Source organism: Rhinoderma darwinii, chromosome 3, assembly GCF_050947455.1.
Source record: "Rhinoderma darwinii isolate aRhiDar2 chromosome 3, aRhiDar2.hap1, whole genome shotgun sequence".
Lineage (NCBI taxonomy): Eukaryota > Metazoa > Chordata > Amphibia > Anura > Rhinodermatidae > Rhinoderma > Rhinoderma darwinii.
In genome coordinates, this window is record NC_134689.1 from 196918711 (window position 1) to 196941333 (window position 22623).

The 22623-nt window shown below is 38.6% G+C and overlaps 1 protein-coding gene across 2 annotated transcripts in view; it reads right to left on the minus strand.

Moving 5' to 3' along the window:
• Positions 1 to 1064: 1064 nt before the first annotated feature.
• TAFA5 (TAFA chemokine like family member 5) overlaps positions 1065 to 22623 on the minus strand; it is a 445571-nt gene continuing 424012 nt past the window's right edge. Inside the window, exons 4-5 of one of the 2 annotated variants that reach the window (XM_075857218.1) lie at positions 3427 to 3454; positions 1065 to 3136 (exon numbers count right to left, since the gene is read on the minus strand). In XM_075857218.1, the coding sequence (XP_075713333.1) occupies positions 3431 to 3454 (24 nt within the window). In that variant the 3' untranslated portion in view covers positions 1065 to 3136; positions 3427 to 3430. The remainder of the gene's footprint in view (positions 3137 to 3426; positions 3455 to 22623) is intronic. The other variant, XM_075857219.1, reaches the window with a different exon arrangement.

A 22623-nucleotide genomic window follows, 5' to 3' on the forward strand; every position in this document is an offset into this window, starting at 1 on the left:
ATTATTTCCTATTGTATAAATTAATTAGTAGAAAAAATACAAAGTGCACAACCCCTTTAAAAGGTATATTTTAAAATCAAAACCATTTACAAATCAGTTAATGCTAAAATTCCATCTAGCAATTCACTTATTAAAACAAATGGCATTGTGAAAGGCAGCTGTACATCTTCATAAAAAAAACACCTCTCTGTATAAATGGCAATGCCCACATAGTGTTTTAGTGAACAAAAGGCTCCATAAAAAGACTTATCTTTATTTTTTATAATTTAGCTATACCAATACAACAGCAAATACTTTAAAGCAATAAAAATGGAACACCTTCAGCTGTTTTGAGTGCATAAAATATAACTACTTTGCTCCATTTTATGTACATTAACCCCTTCATCCCTGAGTTTAAAGTCTACCAAAAAAGACACAATGTTAGCTACAAAATTTATTTGAATGAACTGTACAGTGTGAAGCGTGTCACTCTTGAATGTTATTTAGATACTGCATATGTTATATGAAGTATTCACACACTATTGTTTTATGAATTTATATCCCACATTTGATGAAGACATGGAAACAACTTGCCGTTCCTGCAGCCATACGCTTTGGCTGTGTTAGAAAGTAAACCTGAACATTATTAAATGAGTAACGTTATGTATAGTGTAAATGGAAAGGGAATCTGAGAGCCTAGAATTTGATCTTTTCAATACTTAATAAAAGTTGGCTCTCTGTTGTTAGAAGAGCTTTCATACTTGCAGAATTTCCATCAGAACTCAGGAGAAAAGTTATTTCCATTTTCCATCAGCATCATATGATCACTTGAAGGATATGAATTCAAATAGGTGAGCTTGCTTCTCTATAAAATATTACTTTCACAAATGTTGATGACTAACTCTGTGAGGTGAAGGAGTTAACGCATTGAGTTGGAAACATGGTAAGAAGAATCATGTGAATTCAATTCGAGAACACCATTTATTGCAGGTTCTTTTAACGGATGCTATGAAATGGTGTCTTTTAAAAACACTGGGCAAACACCCAGAATAACTCATATTAGTCAAACGAAAGGGAACAAAAAGTGATTATGCCAAAATATATTTAATCTCATGATAACTTAAACAATTGTAACAGCAGCCCTACAATAAAATAATTGGAAACCTTTAATCCATCCAAAGTCGTTCAATATCCATAAGGTGTGTTACTACCATTTCTATTTCCTCCAAGATCATTGCTGACCTTAGTAAAGTTCTGATTTTAATCTGCAATTTAATGTTGCATGTAGTTTAGTATGCTAGAGCTAATAAGACAAACATAAAAGTAAAGAGTTAAATGTGGTAGTTTTCAATGCTTCTGTTGAGACAATTGTAATGTAAGTAGAGTAAATAACTAAAAACAAAAAATCTGCCAGGAAGACAGTACACTAATTTGTAACGCACTAGCTTCTGTGAAAATACAACAAAAGATTTGAGTTTATGTTGAATGCCTAAATTTCATATAATTTAGTTTTAATTGCTTGCTTCATGAAACTGAAGAATAAAAATAGATTTCTAAAGATGAGGTAAATCTTGTACAGAATATAGCTGATATCTATTAAGGTACACATAGTCCTACTATTCTAAATGTGGCTCATAATTGATATGCATATGATGGGGCTCCCATCTAATAAGAGCGAGTGTGATGGTACACAATGTTAGATATCTTCTATGTCTGCATTAACAGTAGGACAATATGTACTCTTCATACATATCCCAAGAAACTGTAGAATACGTGCATTCTTAAGAAGGGTTGAAAGTAACTTGAAAAAGCAATGTAAATATGTTTTTGACTACTTTTACCAGTACGCAAAGACCAAAAAAATGCCTTCCAACAGTGCAATGGTTGAATGCATTTATATTATATAAACATTATTCTTTGCTTTTTCTACAGAGTCCTCTCTGCTCATGCTTTACATCCAAAACGTCCCAATGGAAGAAAGCAATACTACACTGGTGACTTCAGAGACAACTGAAGTAATAAACACAACAGAACTCTGACATTTTCCCATTGCAGAGTTACCACGTTAATTGTTAAATAGGATTTTCTACAAATATACAACATATAAAAACTGTTAAATATATAACTTTAGGCTTTTCAAAATACATTTAATGATCTCTTTCAAACAAGTGTCACTTTTTCTTTAATTTTCTTTCTGGTGCTAAATGGTGTACTGAATGAGGCCACGGGCGACCAAACATGCTCTTTTGCAAATACCGTTTTATCCAATTTCAACTATCAAAATGGAATTGTAGAAGAGGCATATTTTACTGGTTAAAACTGAAAATGAGTTTAGTATGGGAATGTCATTCTAAGTACAGAGGAATAAAGATATCATTAAGAGAGTTTCTGTTTTGTGAAATGTGATTTAAAACATAGGCTGTTACTGTTTTCTCCATGCTCCATTAAGTTCTTTAGATGTTCTCTTGAAGAGCTATTTCTGCATCCATTGTGCTGCAGTTGTCCATACTGATGTCCACTACATAGTAAAACTCCAGAGTTGAAAAGGCTGAAAACATGTCCTTTTGATAAATCATAAGAAGCATTCATGTTAAACCTTTACAATTAACCCCCAATATGCGTGATGATATTAGGTCTGTGTCCTTTTAACATAGGCTTTACTCTTTGGTCTATTGTGTTTATATCCAACATATAAGAAAATAAAAGCGAATTGGACAGTCCAGGGCACAAGGAGTCACTGTATTTTGCACATTAGTCCTCTTGTAGACAAAACAGTCTTCTTTCTAAGGCTGATAAGGGGAAGAATACTCTTCAAAATGGTAGAATATTCCGTTTTAGAGAAGTTGGTATCATCAAGTCCAGCAGTGGTGTACACATATCGTAGATGAAATGTTTACCATGATCTGTATTGCTAATGCCCAAGCATATCTCATATCAACATACAGTGTTCTTGTTGCCAGTGATCCTTTACATGGAAGGACAAAGTTTAGCTCATAATGTAGAGAAATTAGGTCGTCTTTTATGAGATACCGGGAAACAGACAAAGTTGATGACATACAAGATGAGGATCCACAGCAGTGAATATGTCTAAAGTACATAGCTCTCACAAGCCTGAACTCCTTTTTTCAGGGTATGGTTGTTGCATTTGTCAGGAGACCTGTAGATCAATAAACACACACTGTAAGTCAATATTTTACTTTCAAGTCTCTATTGTTCTCTCTAAAATGTAACCTTTAGTAAGTATGCTCAGATCTCAAAGGAAACTATAATGAACCAAACATTGCTCATTCTAAAGGTATTAAAACTACTCAGAAAATAACAGGGAGATTAGGTCATTACATTATATTGCCTAAAATAATCGAAATAAAGAACATGGGTTATCCTGTACTTATTTCACAAAATAGTTTTTTTACTAGGAAAAAAAACAGTTCAGATATGCAAATTTACCTATTCATTCATCACACTGTGCATCATGCTGTAACAGAAATATAATGGTTATAAGTTATAATTTAAACCTTAGTCAAAACAAAGAACATTACATAAAAATACTATAAAGACAATAACAGAAATAAACGTAACTTTATTTTATAATATATGAAGGGATAAGGTTGCATAATGCATACTATGATTATTTATAAAGCTCACACTTTTTAAACAACCTATTAGAACATTTGGAAAAAAAGACCTAAAAACAAAGAACAAATACCAATAAAAATGGAACCAATATACTAAAGGGCCTTTTGAACAATTTTAACATGTTAAATTCATTATAGAAAAAATATACTTTTTAATAAATTACTATATTAATGCCATCTAATGCAATACCACCAAAATACTTATAGAGAACCTGTCACCTGCCCAAAAAACTGCAGCTGATATCTCAGTTAGATTGCTAGCATCTCACAGATTTTGGCGCTTTTTTTTCTTCTATCTCTTACCGTCCCTGAGATATCAGTGCAATTAGTTTAGAATATGTTGTTGCTTTGTAATAAGTTAATGTTTGAGTCCTGCTATGTTAATTAGGAAGCATACAATGGGTATAAATAATGTCACAGGGCATCCGCTCTTCAGAGCAGGCACTTTGACAAGCTATCAACTTGTCTCTGTGTTTAAAACTCTCTGCTGAACAATTTGGAATCTCTGACCGACCCGGACTTTGATAGCTGTTGCCTATCACCTAAATAGAGGATACTCTAACAAACTTGGTGGAGAATGCGGGAAGGTGGGACGTCCTAAATACCATCAAAAATGCGACCGGACGGCCGACACTGAGCAATACACAAGACCAAGGTAAGTAAGAACCCTTGTTTCTTACTTGTTATTGCACTTTGTCTAACGCCTGACGTAAGTACGGTACTAGTGACTACAACCACCTGCCCACCGGCTCGGTCGGAGTATATGTGCAGATGAATAGGGATCTCCATGATTTACCATTCGGAGGTCCGCAACAGAGACCTGTCATCTGGTGTCAGGATTGTATGTGTAGTGTTCTGTTTAAACGTAAATGGGTATAGATTGGATATTGAAAATACTATATGATTCACCGTGTTATCCAAATAGACAGATTCATACTACAGGAAATAAAAGTTACATGAGGATAAATCTCCATGTGGTACCTTTATCTATTGCAGTAGAAATGCCCTTTAGTTATTTAACCACGGGGAGATTATAACCTTTTTTTCTCCTGATGGAGCGAGTGCCCCCTTGTCTTATGAGGAGGTTTTACATGGAACAGGTTTTCACTATATTTCTTGTATGAGCCATTCATTTATTTATATAAGTTAATCATGTCCCCCCTTAGTCGTCTCTTTTCAAGGCTAAATAGTTTTAATTCTTTTAATTTTTCCTCGTAACTTAGATTCTCCATGCCCCTTATTAGTTTAGTTGCTTTTATTTGTATTTTATCCTACTCCAGGGCATCATTTCTAAGAACTGGAGCCCAGAACTGAACTGCATATTCTAGATAAGGCCGCACTAATGCTTTGTAAAGTGGTAATATTATATGCCTGTCCCGCGAGTCCATGCCTCTTTTAATACACAACAATATCTTGCTGGCCTTAGAAGCAGCTGATTGACATTGCATGCTGTTATTTAGTTTATGATCTACAAGTACACCCAGATCCTTCTCAACAAGTGACTCTCCCAGTTCCTCTAAGGCATATGATGCATGTAGATTGTTGGTAGCCTGATGCATACTCTAACTTTACATTTATCTACAATAAACCTCCTTTGCCAAGTGGATGCCCAAACACTTAGTGTGTCCAAATCATCTTGAAATTTACGAACATCTTCCATAGACTGAATAATACTACATAGCTTGGTGTCATCTGCAAAAATAGAAACAGTGCTATTAATCCCATCCCCTATATCATTAAGAAATAAGTTGAATAATAGTGGCCCCAGCACTGAAGCCTGGGGTACACCACTTATAAAAAAATAGTACAAGAGATTACTGTGTAGAGGTATACGTTTAAATTACTAAGATGTAATTATTCTGCCTGTATAAACGTTTAAAATAATTGTTTATTAACAAAGTATTTATTAAAATTGGTAGGGCACAGAGTGCCAAAAGATCCAGGTACAGGCGTTGGCAACCAGATCAAGAGCGCAGACTGAGATGTATGTGACAAAAAGATAAATAATCAGCAAGCACCCATTCATGGATGCCTGATTATATCACAGGTGAAACGATCACATAAAAACTGACTCAGAGTGCTTGGCAAATATTGATGAGATCTGATTGCCACAGATTAGTTAACAGGCACACTCCCAACGCGTTTCTGCACCTTGTAGGGGAGCGTCCTCAGGGGTACGAGTTGCCTGAATTAATTAACGTACAGTTGCCTGTCAGCTGATATTCAGCTGTTCGTTTTAGTGTAACGGCGCATATGAGACATCTGATGGTGGTCTGACGCGCGCCGTGGAAACTCGGAAGTTTTATTCACCCAAGCCCAACCCATAGGGGCGTTGCGTAGTATCGGGCCGTCCAATGAAGGAATAAGGCGTGTGAGAAACACACGCCCCTCCAGGGGGCGGATCCATAGTAACCACGCAGCCTATGAAAAAGATGCATAAAGCATCAATGGTAACAAGGGGGAGCTAAAGGTGGCCAGAACATACAACGCCGATACCAATGCTGGAATAAGCGCTATGTGTGCAAGACAGGTGATCTAATGAGTAAAACAAAGCACAAAAGCCCACAAAGTAGTGTATCAGTAGTCAGGATCGGACAAACTATGGATCAACAGATCCAGTGTAGGTAAACAGTACAGGAGAGAACGCTGAAAGCGGTACAGGAACGAGCTCATAAGCATTCCCATTACATATCAATGAAAGAAACATGCAGAGATACAGTAGTTGGGCAAGGCAATTTATAAAAACGGAAGGTAGGATATAGACTCATTGAGGCCCAGTGGCTTGATGGTTTGCATCCTGAAAATCCACTGGGCCTCCTTCTGTAGAACACGTCTGTCCCAATTACCTCCCCTAGCATGAATACTGACATGTTCTATACCTTGAAACTTGATCTGAGGGCTCCCTCAACCACCAATCCCCCAATCAATGACAACACTCTGCTGGATGTGTTTCTCACGGTTGTTACAAATCAACTGCAGAAACTAGTGGCAGATCAACATCCACATTTTAATCTGTCACGAGATGAAACACTTGCACTCAAGGTACTGGAGAGTGACACGGAGATCATAATTAAGCCCTCGGACAAGGGGGGTAATGTTGTTGTGATGGACCGTGCGCAGTATGTCACCATGTGTCATAACATCCTGAAGGACAGACTCTGCTATAGCATCCTGAGTGCCAATCCTACTGCAAAATATATGGCTGAACTCAAAGAGATTGTGGGGGAGGCTAAACAAGCGAAGATCATTGATGCTCGAGAGTTGTCATTTATTGTGGGACATTGTCCTCAGATAGCCACTTTCTATAGTCTTCCCAAGATTCACAAGGGTCTTAGTCCATTAAAAGGAAGACCCATTGTTTCTGGGATTGATAGTGTGTCTCAGAACGCTAGCATCTATTTGGACAGGATTCTGAGGCCCTTTGTGATGGCACTTCCGTCCTATGTGCGTGACACAATGGAGGTTCTCAGGAAGCTTGAAGGGATCAAAGTTGAATCCAATGTCCATTTGGCAAGTCTTGATGTAGAGGCCCTTTATAGTTCCATCCCCCACTCTTTGGGATGTGGTGCTGTTGAATACTTTCTCAATGAGAGAGGGGCTCATTTTGGTGTGCATAATCAGTTTGTGCTCATCCTGTTGCGTTTTGTGTTGGAGCACAACTTCTTCATCTTTGAACATAAGTTCTTTCACCAGCTCAGAGGAGTTGCCATGGGTAGCCCATGTGCTCCTACCTATGCCAATCTCTATCTGGGCTGGTGGGAGAGAGAATTTGTATTTTGTGACAGAATGGAGAAATATGTCTCTTCCATTGTGTTATGGTTAAGATTCATTGATGACATTTTGATACTGTGGTCTGGGACAACAGCAGAATTTGGAGAATTTGTCTCTATTCTGAACATCAATGACCTGGGTCTTTACTTTACCTCTGAAATCAAGGATAATCATATCACATTCCTTGACATCCAAATAGAGAAGACTAACCAGGGACATATCCAGACACAAATCTTTAGGAAAAGCACGGCCACCAATAGCCTTCTCAGATGGGATAGTTGTCACCCTAAACCCCTGAAGATGGGCATCCCAAAGGGTCAGTATATTAGAGCGAGGCGGAACTGTACCACACTGTCAGACTTTCAAATGTCGGCCAATGGTCTGAGAAAGAGATTTGAGCACAAAGGGTATCCCAGTGGTGTCTTGAAATCGGCATACCAACATGCTATTACATCGAATAGGGAGTCCCTACTGAACCCTAAAGTATCTCCAGAGAAGGACAACGTTATGAGGATTATTGGTACCTACGATGTTGCGCACGCTGAGGTTAGAAATATCCTTACCTCATACTGGGACATCCTTAAAGCAGACCCGGACGTAGGTGGTTTAGTTGGGGACCGTCCTCAGATCACTTTCCGGAGGGGCCGTAATCTTAAGGACAGATTGGTGCATAGCCATCTGAAGACACCTGCTGTCACCACTTGGCTTTCGACTAACGTCACTGGGTCATTCCAGTGTGGTAGATGCAAAGCATGTAGCTCTGTTTGGAAAAGCAAAATATTCAAAAGTACTGTGACAGGAGTCACGTTCTCCAATAGGTCGTTTATCAACTGCCTTACTAAGGGGGTGGTGTACCTGATTACGTGCCAATGTGGCATGCAGTATGTCGGCAAGACAATAAGGGAGTTCAGACGCAGGATTCGGGACCATATTTGTGACATTCAGAATAAAGCTGACACCTCTGTTTCTCGACATGTATGGGACCACCACAAGGGAGACCCCTCCTCTATCAAGTTTCAAGGTATAGAACATGTCAGTATTCATGCTAGGGGAGGTAATTGGGACAGACGTGTTCTACAGAAGGAGTCCCAGTGGATTTTCAGGATGCAAACCATCAAGCCACTGGGCCTCAATGAGTCTATATCCTACCTTCCGTTTTTATAAATTGCCTTGCCCAACTACTGTATCTCTGCATGTTTCTTTCATTGATATGTAATGGGAATGCTTATGAGCTCGTTCCTGTACCGCTTTCAGCGTTCTCTCCTGTACTGTTTACCTACACTGGATCTGTTGATCCATAGTTTGTCCGATCCTGACTACTGATACACTACTTTGTGGGCTTTTGTGCTTTGTTTTACTCATTAGATCACCTGTCTTGCACACATAGCGCTTATTCCAGCGTTGGTATCGGCGTTGTATGTTCTGGCCACCTTTAGCTCCCCCTTGTTACCATTGATGCTTTATGCATCTTTTTCATAGGCTGCGTGGTTACTATGGATCCGCCCCCTGGAGGGGCGTGTGTTTCTCACACGCCTTATTCCTTCATTGGACGGCCCGATACTACGCAACGCCCCTATGGGTTGGGCTTGGGTGAATAAAACTTCCGAGTTTCCACGGCGCGCGTCAGACCACCATCAGATGTCTCATATGCGCCGTTACACTAAAACGAACAGCTGAATATCAGCTGACAGGCAACTGTACGTTAATTAATTCAGGCAACTCGTACCCCTGAGGACGCTCCCCTACAAGGTGCAGAAACGCGTTGGGAGTGTGCCTGTTAACTAATCTGTGGCAATCAGATCTCATCAATATTTGCCAAGCACTCTGAGTCAGTTTTTATGTGATCGTTTCACCTGTGATATAATCAGGCATCCATGAATGGGTGCTTGCTGATTATTTATCTTTTTGTCACATACATCTCAGTCTGCGCTCTTGATCTGGTTGCCAACGCCTGTACCTGGATCTTTTGGCACTCTGTGCCCTACCAATTTTAATAAATACTTTGTTAATAAACAATTATTTTAAACGTTTATACAGGCAGAATAATTACACCACTTATAACCGGTGACAATTCAGGGTGGGTATCATGGACCAGAACTCTGCATACTGTCCTTGAGCCAATTACTGTTCTATAATTACCCGGGGAAGACCTAGAGCCCTTTTTGAAAATAGGCACCACATTTGCCCTGTGCCAGTCCCTTGGCACTATACCAGCCACCAGAGAATCTCTGAATACTATGGAGAGGGGGACAGAAATAACTTAACTAAGTTCTTTAAGAACTCTAGGGTGCAACCCATCTGGTCCACGAGCCTTGTGAACATATATTTTATTTAACTTACCGTAGCTTGGACCATATCTGCATTCAGCCAAGTGACTATATTAATTGATGTATTAACAGCACTGGCACCGGTTACATCACCTGCTATTTCTTCTGTTGTATATACAGAGCTGAAGAACCCATTTAGTAACTCTGCCTTCTCTTGATCCCCTGGTGACCAACTCCCCATTACCACTATTTATGGGTCCTACATGTTCAGACTTTGGCTTTTTGGCATTTATATACTTGAAGACTTTTTCTGGATATGTTTTGGAATCTTTGCCCATCTGCATTTCATTTTGTATCATTGCTGATTTTATTACTTTTTTGCAGATTTTATTAAGCTCTATGCACTTTGTTCGGTCCGGGAAATGCGGCCGACGTTCGGACCGTATATCACGGACCGAACACGCTCGTGTGAATCCGGCCTTACAGTCAGTATTCCAAAACTGGACAACACCACACCAATTACCACCTACCCATTACACTGTTTGTTCATATGTCTCAAGGACATGCGCAAGGTGTCCTCACACAAACCCATGGAGATAAACAAAGACCTCTTGCATATTACTCCTCCCATCTTGACTCGCTAGAGGCTCACCTTCCTATGTTCGTGCAGTGGCAGCTGCTGCCAATGTAACAGAGATATTATACAGGGCTCAAACCAAACACATTTCCACTGCAAGACTGACCAAGTATGAGTCTGCTCTTCTCTCCCCTTCTCATCTCATAATCAAATGATGTTCGGTTCTAAATACAGTAACACTGCTTCCTCTTGGTTCAAAAGAGGGGATAGAGACAGAGGAGCAAAAACAGCAAGAGGAGCAGGGAGGAAGTCGAAATTTTTAACCAAGTGGGAAACAGACCTTGACTGCTTAGAGATAATGGAAAGTGAAACCAAAGGACTTGAAAATGTTGTTGAAATACCCATTTCAAATGCAGACTTTTAGTTTTTCGTAGATGGTTCTAGATACCACCAGAAGATAGGAGAAATGACACAAAGAGTAGCACCACCAGTAAATTGTGATAAAAAAAACAACAGGTTTATTGTTACTCACAAACAAAACTTTTAATCCCAATTTACTGGCGGTGTTACTCTGTGTCATTTCTCCCATAGTAGGCTCATTTTAATATCAGAAAGAGCCTGCGACGATCGTGGAACTACTGTGCCCAGCCAGCACTGACCTCTGCTGCACCAGTTTTATTGTGCTGTTACCTTCCCTTAAGGTGGATTAGAGTAGGATACCTACAGGATCATTAGACTGAATTTGTGGACTAATTTTGGTTGTTTGAGCAGCTAAGTATTCTTTTAATTTTGTAGGTTTGCAAAAGAGTCTTTTAGAAAAAACTCTTAACTTAGCCTGCTCCGACTCCTTTTTGAAAACAAGTGTGTGTAACACAATTATACACATTTATAATTGTTGGTAACTTTTATTTTTGTATATCTACTACGTGCTGGTATGTGTAGACCTGTTTCTGGTTGGCCAGAAGCTTGGCCGGTAAAGAATGCAAATGCTAAAACCACAGCAAAAAAGCTCCTTAGTGAAGTAGTGTGTAGATATGGGGTCCCAGAAGTCATTGAAAGTGATAGAGGGACCAAATTCATAGGACAGATATTGCAAGAAATGTTTCAGTCCCTAGGAATTGTGCAGGCATTACATACACCCTACCACTGCCAGGGTAGTGAAGGTAGAAAGGCTAAATGGCATGTTGAAGTTAAAAATCCACAAAGCTATGGTAGAAATTAAGAAGCAATGGACTGAATGCCTTCTAATAGCCCTATATACTATCAGGTTCACCCCAAAATGAAAGACAAATTTGTCACCGTATGAGATACTCTTTGGAGGGCCCCCGCGAACTGGACTGAGTTTCCCGCAGCAGATGCAGGCCAACCATGGAGACCTCACATATTATGTGGGAGCTTTTAATCAACCGTTGACTAAAACTCATAAATTTGTATTTTCTTCAAATCCAGAGCCAAATTCTTAAGGGACTCACAAGCTGCTACCTGGAGATTGGGTAGTACTTAAAAGACATGTGAGAAAAAGTCTTGAGCCCCGTTTTGACGGACCCTACCAGGTTCCACTGACTACTGCAACGTCAGTAAAATTACAAGGAAAAGATTCCTAAGTACATGCCAGCCACAGCAAAAAGATTTTGAATCCAGAAGCATTGGATTATGTTCCACATGTTGATTTTGCGTCTGACAGTGTTGGTGTCGATATTGCTCCTGGTGGGGACGCTGAATGATGTATTGAAGGAAGACAGGGACAAAAAGTTCATCAAACACCATCAGACTCTCCATAGGGATCTAGTGGACAATGTGACAAACTGTTAGATATGTACTCATGCACCCATTGCTGCTAAATCTATGCCATATTTATCCATACCAGTCTCATTCCATGAGCTTGTAAGTAATTCCTGTTCCATATTCGTAGAGCAAGATATGGAAAGGAAGGATAGCCAGGATTTATTGTGAGGAAACACCTTTTCCTTCCACAATCCTTCTAATTGGTTTAAGGGCCTTGCAGGCTGGATAATGGGTATAGTACAGTCTGTGTTTTAAATATTGCTTCTCTGCCTTGCTGTCTATGTAATTAGTGAAATGAGTACTTGCATGCACTCCATATATGCTTAAAAAATTTCAAAAAGGAGCTTCAAAAGTAATAAGTTTGATTAAACCTAGAGAATACCCTTATGATGATGTATATCCTACGGAACATAAAACACCTACCTATGAGAGTTTCTCTCAGCCCTAACCTGAGGAATGGAGTGAAGAACAGTCCTGTTTGGAAACAGGTTCTAGGCAGGTGAACATTAAGTTCTCCCTCTTGAGGCAACTCGAGAGAAGTACTTGGGTAAGGGTGATTGTATGAACAAAATGGGGGAACTGTGAGCGTAAAGTTAATGTGTTCATGTCATCACATATACAGAGTTACATCATTTAATGTAAACATGTTTTTTTGTGTTAGACCAAGGTCGCTAGAACCGCTTTTGGACTGGTTTTAGCTCATGCTCCAGACATAGGCATTTTATTTTTTAAGGGGGATTTCAGCCTCTATGTATCTAATGCTGATTGGATCATTCCTAATAGCCAATAGACGTTTAGAATGTGTTGTTGCTTTGTAATAGGTTAATGTTTGAGTCCTGCTATGTTAATGAGGAAGAATAGAATGGGTATAAATAAATAAAGTTACAAGGCGTCAGCTCTTCAGAGAAGGCACTTTGACAAACTATCAACTTGTCTCTGTGTTAAAACTCTACAGCGTGCTGAACAATTTGGAATCTCTGACTGACCGTTGCCTATCACCTAAAAGAAGGATGCTCTAACATCTAATCAGATCTTGTCTGCTGCCATAAAAATTACTGTTTGTCAGCAGTACATTTATCTGTGTTTACAAGGGATATGCTTCCGACAATAAGCAAACTGTATGGGGACAAAAGATCATATTATTGATTGTGCACCCCCATATAGTCACAATCATTGCTCCGTGTAAATTGAGCAAACGAGCGTCGATCAAAAAGTCATTATTGTTGATCGGCACTCATTACAGGGCAGGGAATTGTATTGTTTTAATCAAATAATGCTAAGAGTCAACATCTGTACCTGCCAATTCTAACTTTCATTTGTGTTAATGGCAGCTTGTACTTCATATGACTGTACTTATTTTTGTGTGTGTAGTGTGTGTACCTTTATGCTGTTTTTGCACATATTTTTGCATTTTAGAACTTTGCACGTTAATATTTTTCTGCACTCTGTAGTTTTATTTTTTTCTTTATTGTGATATCTCTTGGTTTTTCATTTGGGGAGGACATTATATTTTTCCACAAATAATATTGGGTTTCCTTTGCGGAGGGTTTATCTTATCATGATGAACCCAGACCTATGTATTTTAAGATGTTTTTAAATTGTTTGGTCTTTGTCATGAATAAGGATTTTTGTTGATTACAAGATATTATAGCGGTTGAGTGCCTTCTTTTACAATGCTAACATTTTTCTTTTGTGTTCTTCATTGTTGCATGCTTTTTGGGCATTGTTAGTTTGCACCCCTGAAACCAACAATTTTTATATAGAAGTTTTTATGTCAAATCTCAATTTTGGTCTCATTAAACCATCGAGTGTACCATGGACCTTTTGGCAATGTGTATATATTATGTCACATGAGTTAATATACACATGGCAATGTGTATATATTACGTCACATGACTTCCGTGTGCAGTCCGTACACAATGGCCGAGACTGATCCGCAAAAAATGGAAAGGAATAGGACCTGCTCTATTTTTGGTGGAATGGCCACACGGCTCCGTTAAAAAAAATGTAAGTGTGCTTGGTCCCAAAGAAATGAATGGGTCTGTGTACTATCAGTTAAAAAAAGGGATAACTCACTGAAGTGTGATTGAGGCCTTACTTCAATAGTCGCTTTCCAATAAATGTGTGATATATGTGTAATGATGGGGGTAGGGAAACAGACAAGTGAGCCCTAATCTACCCGCCACTCAGTCCCTGCCTACTTGCAACGACCCGCCCTAGGCGATGGGGTACAACTGGGCGACGGTCCCTACATTCAATAAGTGCACGACAGACAAACAGACAAGGGAACACAGAACCTAAGGGAAACGGGGCAGTTGCCTACGGCAACACCGTGAGCAACAAGAGTAGTAAACGAGCCGAGTCAAACCAGGAGAGTACGAGGTGCCAAACGCAGAGCAGGAGAGTACTGAACAAGCCGAGTCAAACCAGGAGAGCACGAGGTACCAAACGCAGAGCAGGAGAGTAGTCAGCAAGCCAGGGTCAATACGAGCAGGGACAAATAGTACAAGAAGCTGCAGCAGGGCCAGGAAACCAACAGAGAAGATTCACAAGCAAGGAGGAACAGGAAAGACAGGTATAAATAGACAGAGGGTGGAAGCTAGCTCCGTCTGGCCAGGCTGCGATAGGCTCTCCCACTCCTAAGCCTGCCATCCTGAGTGGTGGAAGATGGAGTCAGTCTCACAGACCTAGAAGCAGGTGCAGACTGATTACTTATGGGCGTTGATAAAGAAGCTGTGCCTGGCAGATCCTTTACAATATGCACTTCTACAGTCAACTGTCTATTAAGGTTTTAGAATTTCTTCTCATGTGGGTAATATAATCAGGGGGCATACAATATAAGATTCTTCCCTTTTTATATAATGTTTGTGGATTTTGAATATGTCTTTGCACCACTACATTTGCATCCATATTTTACCTAACAATGGTCCTTATGGCAGATAATTAATCATATTTCTTTGTTGTTGTTTTCTTCCATTGTCATTTAAAACATGTCACTTATAATTTATATAAATAAGAAAAATATTCTACTGTGCAAAGGTGACAAAATTGACCCCCCCCCCCAAAAAAAAGGGGAGTCTCATTCATATCCAAAATATATAAACTTGTGTCTCACACAGCCAGCATTAACCTGAAATAAGAAAACAGAGGAGCACTTTTGGTAAGATAGAGACAAAATAAATAAGGAGGCATGTGACTGACAGGTTTCATGACTGCACGAAAATGGCAATGAAATAGCAGACAGACAGTGACATTGAGAGAAATTACATTTGCTAAGACAGGAAAAAGAGTGTACATAGATATTGTTCACAAGCTTTCAAGATCATACGGGACCACTTGAAAAGATTAAGTACGGTTTAGAAACTGTGTGAAAGAAATCTCTTTAAAGCCCGCAAGGTATACATTTTAGACTTACTATGTCACTCACAGTGTATGTATGTATGTATGTATATATGTATTATATTATTTTTTTACAAGAAAAGGCAAAAGATATGCACATGAATATTGTACTTCTATTACTACTACTACTACTATTATTATTATTATTAATAATAGTAATTTCAAGCATTTTATATAGTACCTCATAAAACCTAACATTGATTTTGGCTATAGCATTTGCCCAGCATTAAAAATGTACAAGATACTCAGTTTCTGAATGTCAGTTTTTTAGGGCCCAATGAAGCAAAGCAGCCTTAGAGGAAAAGTGTAATTGTCGCTCACAACAAACAACCACATTTAGACACAGGCCATTTTTGTTGCAGTATTGGCTGTGTTTTTTTGTCTTTTTATATAAATGACAGTAAAACTTGAGGCAAAATGATGGCAAAAATGACATGTCAACCCAGCCCTAGGCTTTTATTTTCTAAACTGCTCCTGAAAATGAAACATGGGCTCTGATTGGTGACTATGTGCCAAAACGTTTTTCTGTAGTTAAGTCTTGTTCTATACATCCATTTGTCTTGTACTGCTTTGTAGTCCTATACTGATAATGAAGCAAAAACATTTTCTTTTACTTTTTCATTTACCTAGTTTAAGTCATTACTCTAGAAATGGTGTGACACAAACAGTCATAATATTTATATAATGGTGGTTTCTATTGGCTCAAATACCCACAAAATCTCTCTCAGACCGGAGCAGGCAAAACTAAATTTGGTATGATCCAACAAATACCCTAAATAACATATATAAAGTACAGTGAAGTTTACCGCTCAGACGGCACTGGTAACAGTCCAATATCATTCAGTATGGGCTCTCTCCCAGAAAAATGCAGTGGACAGTCCGCAATCCAATGAGGGTGTGGATGGTAATTCTTATCCTTGTAGTTCCACCAAGCTCCTTATCATCTCTCTCCACATTCAAAGAACTCCTGGTAGGAAAAGGATCTTATGTCTCTAATAGATGGAAAAAGGAAGACACATAGTGCAACACCCTCTGCAAAAAGATTGCTCCACGCCAAGTTTAATCCATACTCACAGAAGTAACAAGAAATAAAAGCATCAAGGTAAGTAAAAATCTTTAAAATTTCTAGGCGGCACGCCAAACACTCTCGCCCGACCCTGGGTTTCGCCCTTCCGGAGGAAGCCGGAAGGGCGAAACCCAGGGTCGGGCGAGAGTGTTTGGCGTGCCGCCTAGAAATTTTAAAGATTTTTACTTACCTTGATGCTTTTATTTCTTGTTACTTCTGTGAGTATGGATTAAACTTGGCGTGGAGCAATCTTTTTGCAGAGGGTGTTGCACTATGTGTCTTCCTTTTTCCATCTATTAGAGACATAAGATCCTTTTCCTACCAGGAGTTCTTTGAATGTGGAGAGAGACGATAAGGAGCTTGGTGGAACTACAAGGATAAGAATTACCATCCACACCCTCATTGGATTGCGGACTGTCCACTGCATTTTTCTGGGAGAGAGCCCATACTGAATGATATTGGACTGTTACCAGTGCCGTCTGAGCGGTAAACTTCACTGTACTAGTCATAATATTTAGTATAATGAATGCATTTATTTAAAAATTTTTAACCCCATAACAACGAGCGACGGATATATCTGTCACAAGCAGGTCTTAGTTCCTGATTTTGTGGGTACTGCCACTGTACCCATGCGATCAGCGGCAGGAGCACGGCTGTTATACACAGCCAGGCTCCTACCCCAACTACCGGAATCAAAGCGCTCTCCGATTACGGCAGTTTAATCCAAAGATTGAAGCTGTCAATAGCAACAGCAGCATCTAATGATATTGCGGGGCGCCGATGAGTTTCCATGGGGGCAGAGGCATGGCAAGAGCAGAGGCATGGCCTAATAGATTGCCTGCCAGTTTTACACTGACAGGCAATAATGCTTTGGTTTACTAAGTATACCAAAGCATTACATCTGCGATCAGAAGATCGCAAAGTAAAGTTCCCTAACGGGACAAAAAAAAAAGGGAGAATAGTTAAATAAAGTTTATAGAATAAAAAAAAGATTACACTAAATATTAAATCAAACCACTTTTTTTTCCCCTAAAAGTGGTTTTATTTAGTAAAAGTGTAAAAAAAACAACAAAAAAAACACATATATGGCATCGCCACGATCATAACGACTCAAACAATAAAGTTAATACATGAATTAAACTGCAGGGTGAACGAAGTAAATAAAACCCTGCAAAAAACAGCAAAAATCCTTTTTTTTCTCCGATTCCCCCCATATAAAATAAAAGTTAATCAACAAGTCCCATGTACCCTAAACTTACTACAATGAAAACTACACCTTGCCCCGCATATAACAAGCACACATATGGCTGCAACGACAGAAAATTAAAAAAGTTACGGTTCTTGGAATGCGGCGATGCAAAAACAAGTAACTTTTATTTTTTTAAATAAGCGGTTTTATTTAGCAAACGCAGGAAAACAAAAAAACCTTTGCATATTTGGTATCCCCGTAATCGTGCTGTCACATAGAATACAGGTAACATGTTATTTATGCCGCATAGTAAATTTATAACGTGAAAATGAATGCTGGAATAGCTGTTTATTTTCCTAAAATAAAGTTAATCAATATAGTATATGCACCCAAAAACGATGCAATTGAAAAATACAAATAGTCCCGAAAAAAACAAGCCCTTATACGGCTATGTCGATAGAACAAAAACAAAATTACCTCTCTCAGAATGCGACAGTGAAAAAAATAAATCTTTGGTCATTAACGTGCAAAAAAGCCTGGTCATTAAGGGGTTAATCAAGGAGCTGATATTGAAATTAAGTGCACATTGTTTTAAAAACATTTTGCTTGAATTAAACAAAAACATGCAAATTAACAGTTTCCCATTGGCTGAGGTAACAATAATTTGAATGTTTTACTAGAAAACTCAGAAGAGTAAATCCACTTTCTAATTAAATAACAGTCATATAGGAAGATTTGTAGACTGACAGATGATTGACAGGACATTCCAAAACTTTCATTCTTGTTCGGCAGCATTCTTTATAAAGTAATTCATGAACATCACCATTCAACTAAAAAGAGAGATTCATCGTCTGAAAATATTATAACACAGACATATTGATATTTACAAAGAAGTATAACATGCAATGGATACATTGTTTTACACCATTTTTCAGTCCTATTGATAAATATATAGAAGTTTTAAAACTGATTGATGAATTTATAAGTTTATTAATAAATTTGGTTCTATGTTTTGAGCATGATACCTTTTTGTAAAGTAGAACACATATTTTTTGAAGTATCAATATTGATCGAAAATCCTGTTGATGATTCATGTTGGCACATATGTTTACAAAACTGAAGCTGATAACAGACAAGGACATTACCATATTTCATGCACTGGATGATTCCTGGTGCATGCCAGGCAGAAATATTGTCTGCTTTCCCAGAATGATATTTGTTGAACACCTATATAAGTGTTCTGAATAAATTAACACGCTAAGTCAACTACTGGATCTTTAACTATAACAAAATGTGAATTTGTGCTCTGGAGTATTATAAAATCCAACTGAATTGAAATTTGGAGAGCTGGAAAGATGATATTCTTTCTTCCCGGAATAGTCTATGCCAGTGAAATTCTAAAAAATGCATATCCTGTCCTGGACAAAACTTTGCCCCTATAGACTAAATTAGTGAGGATGTTAAGCCAAAGAATGAATAAGAATTTGGGGAAGATATTGTTTTATTTTCATTTAGAGCCAGTAGATATTACAATAGGCTAAAACTTATATTAATGTAATAACTTCTTTATCAGGAACCTGCGATGAGTGGATCTAGCCAGTTAGCGCTTAGCTAAAGTTGTAGGGAATCTAAGGTCCCAATCATACTAATGTTTTTCCTGTTCTACCTTTGAGGTGAAAATATGGAAAAAAAAGCCAATGGAGAAATTCATCATACATTTTATTAAGCTGCAGTTTTTATTAAAACTTAACGTTAAAACTGGTCAAATTAACTTATCATATGACTTTACAGCACTTGCATATGTTCTTATTGAAAAATTACTATTGTACAATTACTATAGTGCTGTGCTAAAGTTTTAGGCAGTTGTGGAAAAATTCTACAAATTAAGAATGTCTTCATAAATAGAGATGTTAATAGTTTGTTTTTTTATCAATTAACAAAATACAAAGTGAAGGAACAAAATAGAAATCTAATTCAAATCAGTATTTGGTGTGACCACCCTTTGCCTTCAAAACAGCATCAATTCTTCTAGGTACACTTGCACAAAGTCATGGATTTTCTAGGATAGTAGTCAAGTGTATGATTAACCAATTATACCAAACAGGTTATAATGATCATCATTTTGATATGTAAGTAGAAACAGCTGTGTAGGAGACTTAAAACTGGGTGAGTAACAGCCAAACTGTGCTACAACAATGAGGTTGTGGAAGACAGTCTCATGTCACAGGTCCACCATGGCAAGGCAGAGCACAGCAACAAGACACAAGGTAGTTATACAGCATCAGCAAGGTCTCTTCCAGGCAAAGATTTCAAAGCAGACTGGGGTTTCAAAATGTGCTGTTCAAGCTCTTTTTTAGAAGCACAAAAAAACGGGCAACGTTGGGGACCGTAGACGCAGTGGTCGGCCAAGAAAACTAAGTGCAGCAAATCAAAGACACACCATGCATACTTCCCTTCGAAAATTGGAATATGTCCAGCAGTGCCATCAGATCAGACCTGGCAGGAACCAGAGGGACCCATGTATACCCATCTACTGTTGGAGAGTTCTGTCCAGAAGTGGTCTTCATGGAAGAATTTCGGCCAAAAATCCATACATTCGACATTGAAACAAGGCCAAGCGACTCAACTATGCACGCAAACATAAGAACTGGGGTGCAGAAAGATGGCAGCAGGTGCTCTGGACAAAATCTGAAACATTTGGCTGTAACAGAAGGCAGTTTGTTTGCCAAAGGGCTGGAAAGCGATACAATGAGTGTCTGACAGCAACAGTGAAGCATGGTGGAAGTCCCTTGCAAGTTTGGGGCTGCATTTCAGTGGAGTTGGGGATTTGGTCAGGATTAATGTTGTCCTCAATGCTGATAAATACAGGCAGATACTTATCCATCATGCAATACCATCAGTGAGGCGGTTAATTGGCTCCAAATTTATTCTGCAGCAGAACAACGACCCCAAACATGCAGCCAATTAAGAACTATCTTCAGCGTGAAGAATACGGAGACCTGGAATTGATGATATGGCCCCCACAGAGCCTTGATATCAAAATCATCGAGTCTGTCTGGGATTACATGAAGGAAAAGAAGGATTTGAGGAAGCCTACATCCACAGAAGATCTGTGGTTAGTTCTCCAAGATGTTTGGAACAACCTACTTGCCGAGTTCCTTCAAAAACTGTGTGCAAGCGTACCTAGAAGAAGTGATGCTGTTTGAAGACAAAGGGTGGTCACACAAATGTTTATTTAGTTTTGGTTTCTCTTCTGTTCATTCACTTTGCATTTTGTTAATTGACTAAAAAAAAGTAAAACTATTAACACAACTATTTTTGAAAGCATTCTTACTTTGCAGCATTTTCCCACAACTGCCTAAAACTTTTGCACACTACGGTGTGTGTGTGTGTGTGTGTGTGTGTGTGTGTGTGTGTGTGTGTGTGTGTATGTGTGTATATATATATATATATATATATATATATAATTCTGCAGATTCTGTGAGCTGTCTATGAAGTGAGAAACATACACACTTACCATATTGTAAGATAAAAACTAGTGTGGGACGTCATTCTCACAGCTTATCTATGGTACAGTATGTTAGATAAGAGAGGGACTGCTGGTAAGAAATACAGAAGTCGAAATCGGTCCTGCTCACCCTGCTTTTGTAGCTATTACTATCCAGCAGCTCATGTATCAGATTACACTTCATCTGGTCCTGTCAGTGTATGAGAAGCAGGTAGGGAGCAGCATACATACAAAGTACTGGGCAGTGTCATCTGAGCATGCCCTCCACCTTACAACTGCACATGAATTTTTTAAATAAATGCATTTAAGAATATTAATATTTTAAAGTATAAAGGTAGTTACAGGTGATGTCTGTGGTTAAACAACCACTAGAACTAGTGACACATTAATAGTACGTTATCCTCCGCTCTCACAATATTGCTATTCACCTTAAAGTTATAACACATGCCATATGTTAACATCGCATGTTGGCATGTGCTACATCTGTTGATGAGATAAAAAAAAGTCGATTAAATTAGAATCAAAATAAATATCTCCATCTTAAAGTCTGTCCCTTAATAGTAACAGTCATTAGCATTTCATCTCTGTGTTTCTAGCCTGATGTTTTAAGCGATAGCGGGAGACACTGGCAGCACTTTGGGGTGATACAGTTGCCAAGACAACCTTTCATCACCCAATGCCACTACTGCACAGCTCCTACAAATTAAAAGAGGAACTGTGCAAGAGAGACTTTGGGCTTCAAATGGTTGGCTTGGCAACTGTACCACCATAGGTGCCTTCTAGATCTCCCGCCATCACTTCAAACAGTCGCAGAGAAGGTGACATAATATTGACCCTTTATGTTGCAACCGGGATTATCTACTAGTTTACTGCTTATTTTATTATGCAACTTAATTGTAAGGGAAGGAAACCTCAAAGTTATTGATATATTACTTTTTCTTTGTTTTTTTAATCAGAGGCGTTTTATAATTTGTTATCTTTATTCAAGATTATTATACAGTGTGGTGCTAAAAACAAGTTACAAACTAGTTTGGTCATTGTCAGCAGTCACATGTGTTTTTAGAGTTTTATCTCTTGAAGATATTAGATTAATTGTAGCGAAATATTGCAGATAAATGGGTTTTTTTCTTATGTTTTTTTTCTGTACTAAGAATATTGTTAAAAGTACTAGTAGTATAAATGTGGGTTTTCATAGGCAGACTTCTGCCCATAACGCCCACCGAAAGCCAGTATAACAAGTAGATCAGCGCTGGTTAACAGGCCCATTTACATGGACCCATGCTATACTGTATGGGGGTTAATACAAACCTTCAGTCCCTATCAGTTTGAATCATTGTCAACAGCATATCCCCGTTTACACGTGGAGATGTGAAGCTGACAACAATGATTTTATAGCCTGCATAAAATGATCAGCTGATTGCTGTCCAATTTACACAAACAAATAATC